The 13111-nt window shown below is 40.6% G+C and overlaps 1 protein-coding gene across 1 annotated transcript in view; it reads right to left on the bottom strand.

Moving 5' to 3' along the window:
• Nucleotides 1–1932: 1932 nt before the first annotated feature.
• B9D1 (B9 domain containing 1) overlaps nt 1933–13111 on the bottom strand; it is a 57113-nt gene continuing 45934 nt past the window's right edge. Inside the window, exon 7 of the mRNA XM_036741621.1 lies at nt 1933–2012. Within this exon, the coding sequence (XP_036597516.1) occupies nt 1978–2012 (35 nt within the window). The 3' untranslated portion in view covers nt 1933–1977. The remainder of the gene's footprint in view (nt 2013–13111) is intronic.

Raw genomic sequence — 13111 nt, 5'->3', positions numbered from 1 at the left:
ATGGCTTTTTTTTTTTGATCATGGCTTTCAGGTTAGTCCAATAATTTTTAAATTATCTCTCCTGGATCTATTTTCCAGGTCAGTGGTTTTTCCAATAAAATACTTCACACTGTCTTCCATTTTTTCATTTCTTTGGTTCTGTTTTATAATATCTTGGTTTCTCATAAAGTCACTAGCTTCCACTTGCTCCAGTCTAATTTTTAAGGTAGTATTTTCTTCAGTGGTCTTTTGGACCTCCTTTTCCATTTGGATAATTCTGCCTTTCAAGGCATTCTTCTCCTCATTGGCTTTTTGGAGCTCTTTTGCCATTTGAGTTAGTCTGTTTGGTGTTATTTCCTTCAGTATTTTTTGGGGTCTCCTTTAGCCAGTCATTGACTTGTTTCTCATGGTTTTCTCACATCACTCTCATTTCTCTTCCCAATTTTTCCTCTACTTCTCTTACTTGCTTTTCCAAATCCTTTTTGAGTTCTTCCATGGCCTGAGACCAGTTCATGTTTTTCTTGGAGGCTTTTGATGTAGGCCCTGTGACTTTGATGACTTCTTCTTGCTGTATGTTTCGGTCTTCTTCGTCACCAAAGAAAGATTCCAAAATCTGAGACTGAATCTGGGTGCGTTTTTGCTGCCTGGCCATGTTCCCAGCTAACTATTTGACCTATTTAAAGCTTTCTGTCAGGGAATGACTGCTTATAGAGAGTACTTTGTCCCAAGCTTTAGGGTCCAAGTGCTACTATTTTCAGAGCTACTTCTACACAGCAAACTCTGCCACAGCAGTACTCCTCCTCCCCCAAGAACCACCAACCCAGACCGAGACCCAGATCCAAGCAGGCTCTGCACTCCCGCTCTGATCTGCAGCTTAATTCCTCCCACCAGGTGGGCCTTGGGCCGGAAGCAACTCTAGCTGGAGCTCTGGAAGCAGCCCTAGAACTATACCACTTCCGCACCCCTGGGGCTAGGGCCTACCATGAACTCCTTTCACTCCATTCCAGCAGCTTTTCCCACTAACCTTCTCTGTTGTCTTTGGCGTTTGTGGGTTGAAAAGTCTGGTAACTGCCACAGTTCAATGATTCAGGGCCCTACCACCTGTTCCACCTGGCTCCTGGTCTGGTTGGTCCTGGTGTGGCCCATGCTAGGCTCTGCTCCCAACTCCATGCGATAGACCCTTCCCAGAGACCATCCAGGCTGTTCTGGGCTGGAGCCCTGCTTCCTTCTACTATTTCATGCAGCTCTAGAATTTGTTCAGAGCCATTTTTTACAGGTGTTTGGAGGGACCCGGGGGAGAGCTTAAGCAAGTCCCTGCTTTCCAGCCACCATCTTGGCTCTGCCCCCTGAGAGCAAATAGTTTGCTTCAATCTGCATTCAGACTCCGGAATTCTTTCTCTGGATGTGCATAGCTTTTTCCATTATGGGTCTTTTGGAGCTGTCTTAGAACCTTGCTTTGCTGATAAGAGCCAAGTCTGTCAAAGTTCGTCATCATAGATACTATGTGTCTGTAATCATGTATAACGTTCTCCTGGTTCTGCTCCCCTCACTCAGCATCAGATCATGTAAGTCTTTCCAGGTTATTATGAAGTCTGCCTACTCATCATTTCTTATAGCACAATACTATTTCATTACATTCAGATACCACAACTTGTTTAGCTATTCCCCAATTGATGGGCATCCCCTTGATTTCCAATTCTTTGCCACCACAAAAAGAGCTGCTGTAAATACTTTTGTACATATAGGTCCTTTTCCCACTTGTGTGATCTCTTTGGAATGCAGCTCTAGAAGTGGTCATGACAAGTTTTAAATGGGAGATCTGTAATGGCAAGACAAATGACAGGAGTTCAGACTGGGGCTTTCAGACTCTGGACATGTGGTCTGAATGAAAGCCCAAGAGGCTTTTAGCTGTGGCGAGTGAAAGATGAAATGACTGAGGAAACAAGGTTTGAGCTTCCAAGCATAACAATTTATTAAAGCAATGCACACCAACTGCAGTCAGGACCAGGCTTCCTTAGCTTTGGCACTGGACCCTGAACACAGGGGGAGACAGATTTTATGCATTAAAAACAATTAAATAAGACCAATTAGTTAAAAGAAAATGATTAACCAGGATTCAAAATTAGGTGATCTTATGTCTAACTAGAGGAAAGATAAAAGGACTTTCCAAGTTTTAAGGGGGAGAGCAAACAGGTACAGTTCCCTGAAATCAGAAAAAAGTGGCATACTGCTCCACCCAAGTGTCTATATTCAATCAAAGAAGGAGCATGAAAACAATAATTGAATGCCCAGTACAGGGCCAGTTTTCAGTTAAGATATATGGGTGCTTCAGATGTATAATTGTGAGAAAACTCCTTGCACCAATCTTCAGATCTGACTGGGTTTCTGGTCAACATAACCTAGCTCCTTAGTTAAAGGCCTTGAAGCAGCAAGAAGAAATGGTCCAGCTTCCCAGCCATGCAGGGCTGAGTTCAAACAATACAACAAAGTTTCCTCTTAGGTCCCACAATTGAATAAAGTTTTCTCATAAGTCAGAAATTGGACTAGGCCCATAAGTGAATAGAAAGGGAACTGAGCTAGTGCCAGATTGAGTCACAGCCTGGCAATTTGAATGGGGGCCAAGGAGTCTCCCAAACCATGAATTTAAATTGACGTATAGGATACAGGGACACTGAAAGAGGCACGGTGCAGAGGGAATGGAAGCAGGATCAAGGAATTAGCAAGCAGGCATTGAGTTAGCTGAGCTCCATCCAAGGTGCTGCCTCAGCCTGCTAGGGGTCTGAGGAGAGCTGGGGTTGGAAGAGATGGGTACACAGTCTTTCCAGGAGATGTGACAAGGATGATGACTTGCTTTGAGTCCCTCCTCCTCTCTTCTGCCAAGGTTGCAGGATTTATGCATTGTTGGTTCTTTAAATTAGTCCATAATTCTTGACTTAATTAGTACCTTTAGGGCCAGCTCAATTGTGCCAAAATTAAGATCATTTAGTAATGCATTTTAATGGTCTATCTCCTTATTTGCAAGGGTGGAGGAAGTCACAAGAGAGAAGATTAGGTCAGTAAGAAAAAGAGCCAACCCTTGCCAGGCTATGCTAGTAAATGTTTGACAATTGGTTCTCTGCCCTCCCCCAAATGTCAACACAACACACTTTCAAGTTTAATCTGCATAATTAACATACTCTCTATCATTTTCTTAAGTCTAGACAATCCAAAAAATTGTCAAAATTTAAAATTTGGCTTTTGTGAGCCAGTTTGAGCTGGCTCCAGCATAATTCTACTTGTGTCTCAATCGCTAGGGGTTTTAAAAAATTATTCTTCTAGCTGGGAGCTCTGAGCAAATTAAGAAAGCATCTCGATGACTGTGAATTACTGATATTTACTAAACTTTCCAAAGCAAAGTAAAGCTGGATCCACAGGTTTGTTTGTTTTTTTTAATTCACAGATAGCCACCACTATCTGGTTAGGGGAAGGGATGCTGCTGGGTCAAGTTGTCTTCTACTTTGCTTTCTGTGAATGCTCAAAACAAATCCCTACTTTGGGGTGGGGTGAGGGCAGCGACAATGGAGTAAGAATGGATCGAGCTCTAAGTGCCAACATTCCAAGGGTAGGGACCAGAGTAGAGAGTAAGCATCCCTCCCTTTCCCTTACACTTTCAACCTCAAAACCCAGACAGTACAAAAAATTTTACTTTTAATGTGCTTAAGAGAATTTATCTAAAACCAAAAGCTAAAATGTCCATGTAATGGAGAAATACTGGAAGCTTACACAAACATTTCAGGGCAAAAGCAACAATACTCCTTCTTTCCACTATGATTTGACACAGTAATAGAAACAGTAGCTACAACAATAAGACAAGCTAAAGAAATCAAAGGAATAAACACCAGCGAAGGAGTAAAATTATTCCTATTTATAGATGACGTGATTTTGTGGGTGGTATGCTTAGAAAATAAAAAAAAATCAATCAAAAAATAAAACACAATGATTAATAACTTCAATAAAGTAGCAGTATACAAAAAAGCACACAAGAATTCACCAGCAATTCTATATTTTACTAACAAAAGTCAAAAGGAAAAGCAGAGAAAATTCCATTTAACATAACTGTAATGTGCAAAAATAGCTGGGATTTAAAACAATGAGACTTACACAGGACTTCTATAAATGTAATTATGGAAAAGGATTTACAGAAATTAAGGAAGACCTAAATGACTGGCAAGAAACTAAATAACTACTAAATTAACCTATAGATGGAGTGCTGTAACAATCAGAAGACCAACAGGTATTTTACACGGAAAATAATAAAAATTCAGATGAAAGAATAGGTCAAAAATTTAAAGGGAGATAACTTTTGCAAAGTAGGAATCATTAATAGTACTTACTTATATCATACAGAATTCATTACCAAAATCATTTTTGTACAGATAAAAAAATGGAAAAGTAGAAAAATAGAACAGACTAGACAGAAGAGACCTAAAAGCAAGAGGGAGAATAGTAGCTTAGTGGTCAATAAACCCAAAAACACAAACTGCTAGGAAAAAAAACTCTTTATTCAACAAAAGTGGCTTAGAAAACTGAAAAAATCTGGCAGAAAATAGGTTCTGCCCAACATTTTACATCATATACCATAATACATTCCATATATAAAAAGTTACATTATTAAAAAAAATTAGAGACTAGAAGAGTGTGTATTTGACAACTATGATGTTTCAACAATTCATCTAGCAGCTGTTGGGGGCGGGGGTGAAAAACCAACACAAGCCCAACAACAAGAATGCTGCAAGCACAGGTTCTTTTGATCTGCTTTAGTAAGGAAAGCAACGTTAAGGGGTTAACAATCTTACTTTAATCCAACGTACAAGTATCATTCACTCAGCTCAGGGGGAAAAGCAAGCACCCTGAACTTCAGAGCAAATACAAACAGAGCAAATAAACATGAATCAACAGACAGATTTCTGTCTGACAAAATCACAATATACAGTTACCAGAGAAGCATCAATATCTGAGTTTTCTCCAAATCCGGGGAGCTCATAACAACAGCTGGCCCAGAGTCATGCACCACTCCTGCTGTGGCTAAGAGCTCCAAACCTCTCGGTTTATATATCTTGTTTGGGGTCAAAGGTGAGTCACACATGTGACTCACCCACGTGACCTAAAAGTGTCACAAAAATGTGACTTAAACCCACGTGGTCTAAGAGCCTCTGATATCACAAACATGTCACTCAAACCCATGTAAACTAGGCAAGGAGGTCTTCAAGGCCTCCTAATTTAATCAAGGAAACAAAGGCCAAGCTCTTCAAGGGCACTTGGTTGAATAAATGCTAAAAGCCCATCTTGATTGCCAATACACGTGGCTAGGCAAAATATTAATAATTTGACATGGCATAATGCAGTTTGTAAAAAAAAAGATAAAATAGACCATTTAAATTATGTAATTACATAGAATTCAAAAGTATTTGCATCAATAAAATCAAGAAGAAAAGTTATGAAATGGGGGTGGGGGGGAATCTTGGCATCGAACATCTCTGGAAAAAGTCTGATATCCAACATCTAGAAGGAATTGTCACAAATTTATGACTCATCCATTACTTAACACATTGGAGGATATGAAGTTTTAAAAACAGAAATCAGAAACATATGAAAAAAATGCTTCAAATCAATAAAAAATAAATGAAAATGTATGATCACCTCAACAGCTAAGAGAATTGGTCTACTGTAAATTAATTTGCAATTATACAAAAAAGTTATTTAATGCTCCTTTTGTCATAAGGCAACACATGGTAGGGATAACTTGTCCCTAATGGGTAATGAAACTGTCCTCAAGACTTAATTGCTCAGAACTAAGGTTCAAACTGTTGATGCAGCTTTCCGGTCCTTTAAGTATTAAATCTCAGTGCACAAGGTTTTGGGGTTCTTTAGATCTGACCCACCCTGTCAACTGAATGTGGCACCATGGCAAATATAGACATTGGGGAACTGTGCCAAACTGAATCAGTGATGTATCTTTGCTGAATATCTTTCCCGCAATACTAAGAAATAAGCTTCTTGTTGTTAAATGTTAGATGGCCTATTCATGTCTTATTTCATTCCAATACAAAGCTTGAACCCACCAGACCAGTCTGAGTTGGACCTGGCCTAAAACATTTGATATAGCCAAATGGGATGACCTGATGGCTGAATTCATGGTTGAAGTAGAAGAAGGGCAGTGCAAAGGAAAGAAAGTGCTGGGTGATCAGGTATCCTGACATGGGAGCCTTGTACTCTGTGGTTGTTCTACTACTTCTGGCCACATACAGATCTTCTCAATGAGACATTAGGGTGCCAACCCTAATAACATTCAGACATCAAAGACAGATTTGAATGTGTTATTTGACTTCTAAGAACCACATCCTGAAGGTAATACATTTTATAAAATGTTGTTGAATCAAACAACAAACATTTATTAAGCATTTATGTTCATACTAGAGATACAAAGAAAAGATCTTGCCCTCAAGGAACTTAGATTCTCCTGGGGGAGATGACATCAAAAGGCACATACAGAGTAGATGGAAGGTAACCTTAAAGAAGACAGTAATAGCTAGGGAAACCAGAAAAGCTCTCCCGCAAAAAAAGTTGTGTTTGAGCTAAGTCTTGAAGGAAGATAATGCATCCTAAAAGGTAGAGATGAGGAAGAACATTCAGGCATGGAGAACAATCAGGACAAACACACACAGATGGCAGATGGAAAATGGGGTGCTATATGTAAGTGGAATGCTAAGTAGGATAGTATGGCTGGACCATGGTGTGTGTACGAGGAGGAGATAATCTAAGAATGGAAAGAGGGGGAAGAACCCAGGTCATGAAGAGGTTTAAATGGAGTTTATATTTTGTCCTAGAGGAAACTAGAAGTCACCAGGGTTTAATAGGCAGGGAGAAACAGTCAGCTCTGTGCTTTAGGAAAAGTCCTTTGGCTAGATCCAGTACAGGAAAATGCACTGTTGTACTTTGCTTACTATAAACTGGAACTGACAAGGTTCTTCCACATTGTTGCCAGGACAGTGTGCAGTGGTCAGTGGACAGCTCCTTCCCAGGGACATCTTAAGGGAGTAAGGAGACACCTCATGTGCTAAGCTTTTATACTTAGGTGACCAGGATGCTACATCAATGGTTTGAGCTTTTGTTTCCTAAACCAATTAAGTCTCTTTACCTCTTAGGGAAAACTTAGTTTAGTCAACATGGGAGATAGGTATTACTTCTAACATGTCCCACTGATTGGTGGCAAGGTCCTAAAAGCCTTTTAGAGGACCTTGCACTCCTTCAGTGGTCATGGGGCTGTTACTGGACAAGCCCGAGTTCAGTAATACAAGAAACTTGGAATACAAAGCAGCAGTGGAGGAGCTGTGCAGGTAAAACGCAGAAATATAGCAAAGATCAACCCCAAAATGTAATGGCCTCTGAAGAAGTGACCAGAAATCCCAGGATTTGCCTCACTACTTTGGTGATCTTAAGAATCTGGTGCCTGTGATGGATAATGCCAACTCTTCGCAGTTTACTGCGGATCGACCAAAGTAGTGACAACAGGGGAAACACCAGGAACATCAGAGACCCAGTACAGATGATGCCCCTTCTAGTATAATCACCAATCCTGGTCATGTGTTGAGGTCATTTGTAGTAAGGTAGCTAAGAGGCCATTCATTAACCTTCCTACATGTTGTTTGTGCCAGTGTCATGGTCAATGTCACCCATTCAGCATTCCTTGACTTGCTCCCCTCCCTGGGAGCCCTGTGGGCAGGTAGGAGAGTGGGGGAGAGGAGATACCAAATCTTCATACTTTTAGAGACCTCTGTGGAAGAACTATTCCATTCTTCCTTGGAGGCTGTGACTGCCCAGACCCAAATACCTTCTACTCCCCTAGATGGGTTGTCTCCCCCGGTTCAAACATAAGCTCCTTGAGGGAAGGTCCTGCTTCACTTCTGTATCTGTATCCCTAGCTTTAGCACAATGTTTGTCACATAGCTAGCATTAGCAATTAATAAATAAGTGCTTTCTCATTTATTCATCAAAAGAAGGATAAGACTGCTGTCCTTTAGCTGATGGGATAGATCAGTTAAACAGACAACAGAAAAAGAAAAACCATTCAACATTTATTTCACTTTTCTTTACCAAAGAGAATAGTCTTTGGACTGAGAAAGATAGAACAAAAATTGTTAATAGGGGATTGGAACCAAAAATAACCCACAAGGAGTTAAGAGTTACATGGGTTGTCTCTTGATTCAATGAGTTCAAGTCAATGGGCCCAAATGAACTGCATCCCAGGGTCCCGAAAGAACTTGTGAAAGTGTCTGCTCAGCCACTGTTGGTAACTTTTGAAAATAACTGAAGAGGTACTGCCAGACACTGGCAAACGTCCTGATGTCCAAAGAAAGAGAAGAAGGTGAAGTCTACAAACCATGCGCTAATATGCTTGATCTAAATTCCTAGAATCAAATTCTTAAAATTCTAGAGCATTTAGAAGCATTGATCCATCATTAGAGTTGCAGGGGTTCATCAAGATTAGGTCATGCCAGATTACCTTCATTTCCTTATTTGACAATAACTAAATTGGTATGTCTGCGGTGTACCATGGATATAGTATACTAAGATTTAAGCAAAGTATTTGACAAAGTCTCTTATGCTCTTCTTGAGGACAGCATGGAGAGAGATGGGCTAGATTCAGAATTGGTCAAGTGACTGGAGCCAAATGGTAATAATTATATCTGACATTTCTATAGCACTTTACAACTTTATACCAATTCTTTCATTTGACCCCAGAGGGCAGTAATTAGTGGACCAATGTAAGTTTGAAGGGAGATGCTCCAGGTCTCTCCTTGGCTCTGTGCTATTCAACATTTTTATCAATCACTTAGACTAAGGCACAGATGGTATAATTATGAAATCTGCAGATGACACAAACTGGTAGGGATAATTAACATGGATGACAGAGTCAGGATCCAAAAATGTCTCAAAAGGCTAAAATATGTATTGAATCAAAGTACCTTTATAAGAATAAAGTCCTGAACTTGGGTGCAAAAAATCAATTACTAAGTATAGGATGCAAAAAAATATGGCTAGACAATAGTCCCTACGTGTATTTTAGTGAACTTGCAGGTTCAATTATCAGTCCATAGTGTCAAGATGATAGCTGGAAGAACTAATGCTATACTTAGTTGTAATGGCTGAGGCGCAGTATCTACATGAGGTGATACCACCGCTGCGCTCTTGCCCTGGTCAGACTATTCCTGAGTAATTGCATTCAGTTCTGGATGCTACATTTCAGGAACGACTGTGACAATATCATGTCCAGAAGAGACCTACCAGTATGCTTGGGGAACTTCAGACTATGTCATATGAATATAGGTTAAAGGATCTGAGAAATATGGCCCAGAGAAGACTTGGGGGAGAACTAAGGGTAACAGATGGAAATTGTAAAGAGGAATATTTAGGCTAGATTTAGGGAAAAATTTCCTCCCAGTCAGAGCCACCCAAAAGTGGAATAAACTGTCTTGTGAGGTCATGGGCTCCCCTTCATTAAGACATCTTCAAGCAAAGGTACCACTTGTTGGGGGTGCTGCTTTCCTGTTCAGAAACAGGTTGGAGCAGAGGGCCTCCAGGGCCTTCCCAATTCTGTGATTCTGCGAAATATCAGGCAGTGGATGCGTGCTGAGGAAGTCCTCCTGGGTAACAATGTTAAATAAAAACTCAGAATGTCCCCAAACAGGCCCAGCTTTCCCTAGTTACTTGTTAATAAGGTTATGTCCTCCAAGGAATTCCCTTATAATGCATTGAACTAGTTTCTGTTTTCAGCCTAGCCTATCTTTTGAAGAAATAATTTCCCCATGTATGACAAAAGACATTATGGTCATGTCTATCTCATCTAAGCCTAGATCCTTCTGGCCCCTAAATACATAATCTTCTGCCTATTAGAATGTCTGGAAAATTCAAGACCCTTTGCTTGGGAGTGAGAAATGAGGGACTTCTTGTCCCAATTCCAAATGGGGGGAGATGAAAGTCAAGGACTCCAGGAGATGAAAGGGGCTTACTCTTATCCCCTTGGAACAGTTTCTTGTGACTGTGTAGTAGAGTATGTGGGGCTCTCTCCTCAACCTTCATTCTCTCTTTTGAGGTACAATGCCTGGGCGATAGTTCCGATGGTCTTCAGAAAGCCCCAATCTGTGCAAAGATATCCCAGAATTGTCTAACCATCTCTTCTATACTTGAAATTTCCATGGGATTAAAACTTTATGTCTTCAGACAAAGGTCCTTGTTAAAGTGAAAATGAGTAAAGCCACGAATGCCTCCGTGGAGACTAGTGGACATGGCTTTAAAGTTTGAAAAAATGTTTACATATATTTCATAGATTCTCAATCTAAAGTTTTCCCTCTTCCATGCTATGAAGAGAGCAAGAGATGGTTACAGAGGTGTCACAACATAGCTGTGGCAGGAAGGTGACAAAAAAAAGACCGGTGAAAAAGATCAGGGATCAAGACCAAGGACCAAGAACAGTGGCACTGCTCCTTCCTGGGTCTGGCTGCTAAGTCTACTCACTCTGCTCAATGGTGTGCTAGCTGAAGCCAGAAGCAGTCAGAGGTTGCCATTAATTATCAGACAGATCATCGGGTAAAGGCGTTAGACTACGGCAAGCACCTAGATCTATGCTCCTATGCCTCCTCTTACAGAAGTATTCTGACCTGGTTGCTGGTGTCCCACCCATACACACACAGCTTACATCTACAGAGAGAACTGTAGGTGAGAAGCACTGGGTCACCTGCAATGACCTTGAGCAACTTATCTTTATGAGACTCAATTTCCACATCTGCAAAAGAGGGGGTTGGAGATGATCATCTGTAAGATGCTTTCTAATTCTAAATTCAATGATCCTCAGCCAGCCCTTCCATAGTACGGTACAGCCCTTTGGACCTCTCACACTTTGATATATCTGAAGTCTTTGTCTCCTCACTGCTGGGATCACTTCTCCAATAGGGAAGATCACGATCCACCCATGCCTTCTTATCCACGGCCATTCTTGTCCATGTCCTCTTGAAAATCCTCCAAGAGGGGTCTATCTAATGTTCTGGAAACCTCCCTCTGCAACTCATGAAACTATGTAAGTACTAATGTTGTTAAGGTTGTTCAAAGAAGTCCAATGACATCACAGGGTGATATCTTGACTGGCGCTTGAACCAGTTTTAAGTGAAGCAGAGTTGCACAAAGTCCTCAGCCTCACTCTCTCTTCCAGAGTCACCAAAGTTCAGTGGCAAGACAAAAGTCAGGATGACTGGTGATGGCCTGGGATGCAGTGGATGACCTTGGCATCTTCAATGTCTAACCAAGCTCCACAGTGCCTGCTTGAGCTGCCTTCTTGGCCAATGGAACAAATTATTCTCATCCACCCATTCCTCAAAGGGAAGTCTTCACATGCTTGGGGTAAACATCCCTCTAACTCATTGGTGAGTTTGAGGCCTGTTGGTTACCCTCAACCTGGTTTAGCTGTCTGCCGAGACAATTTTACCAGGGTGTGGCCCTTGTGCATAATAGTTTTTTTTGAGTAACAGGTGAGAGTTGGGTGACAGGTGGACACCAAAGGCAGATGAGCAGCCCTGAAAAGGGTTCAGAAAGCCCTCACAACAGAGGTGCCAGTCCTCCCTGAACACCCCATGAGTACCAGTGCAGCCACTGAGGCAGCCATCCAGTATCCTTCACTCTCACTACAAGGCTCAATCATTTTTTGGTCACACATGTTTATCTTACATGCATCACTTGGCATATTATTTAAAATTGATACTGCACTATATCACCACACACTTCTCCATTGCTCTTTGGGTCAACTTTGATGTTGATTCTTCAAACATGTTGGTATCACATGATTTACAACATTATAACACCACCAGAAGAATACTAACTATATTTTGATGTGTTTTTATTTCAGAAAGAATGCTTGGATCACTGAAAGCATCGTGGCATAATAACAATTATGCAGTTTCCTAAATGTGAGCATTCTTCCTCTTATTAAGTTATGGGTCTAATTCATGGCCCATCTGCAATGTCTGCCCAAGATAACTGTATTGCTGGACTAGCTCCATGAGCTATCCGTCCAACTACATGTCATAGTCTGGATAATAGTCATTTCATCTACTTGGTTTTTCCTGTGTGGATAGTAGGTTGGGACTTGATTTTAAACTCTGATCTTATTAGTTGATGGTTTGACAATTAGGAAATAACTCTCAAATCTATCCAACCAGTTGTCAAGATGTAGACAATTTCATTTTATTGTGATGTTATTTGCCAGGTCTGGCATCTCCCAACTATCTTTTTTTTAATTATTAATATGCAGGAATGAGACCAGTATAGTCCATGAAACCTTCCCCTTTCCAGTTTCCTTATTTTAAGACATGTTTTATAACATATCTTTTGTTGTCCCCACAGTACGTTGACTCAAAAATCTCACAAGCATCTTTCGTTTAGAATACCAACAGTTCATATTTATAAACAATCTAAAAACAACGTGACTCCTAGCACCCTTTGCCAACTATTTCAGGCACTCTGACACAATTGCTACAGAAGTGGAAGGCAGGCACTGAGGATTTGTTTCGTGGGTTGTTATAACCTTAGAATTCATCACACAGTGGCTGACCAACTAGTAAGGAGCCACTTAGTACTTAGGCTGGTCCTCAGAAAGCAAACACAGCCTGTTGGTGAGATTGTACTCAACGTTTTTCTTACATGGTAAACTCCATTAGAGCTTGTGTTCTACTGGCAAGTCTTTGAAAACAGAGGGTCCCCTCCACACTACAAGAAAACATCAGAGTAGGACTTTTGTGGACTTTTTTTTTTTGCATTTCAATAGTTTTATTAAAAGATTACTTTCTTAGTACCAGAACATAACGGTACTTTGTTAGGTTACTTCAGCCAACTTAAGTTTGCACTGATGAATTAGAAAGGAAATTCTTCAACGAATCAGGTGTTTAGGAGTAACTAAAGAGTGCATCTGCAAAAGGCTTTACAAGATGAAGCATACTGTGGTTCTTTGGTTTATCTTTAAAGGGAAGATTTTTTTCCCACAACATGATGTCAAAGGGAAATTTGAACTAGTTATAACTATTGTGGAAATTAAACTATATATTGC

The sequence above is a fragment of the Trichosurus vulpecula genome, chromosome 1 (genome assembly GCF_011100635.1).
Source record: "Trichosurus vulpecula isolate mTriVul1 chromosome 1, mTriVul1.pri, whole genome shotgun sequence".
Lineage (NCBI taxonomy): Eukaryota > Metazoa > Chordata > Mammalia > Diprotodontia > Phalangeridae > Trichosurus > Trichosurus vulpecula.
This window is presented reverse-complemented; position numbering and strand designations above follow the sequence as displayed.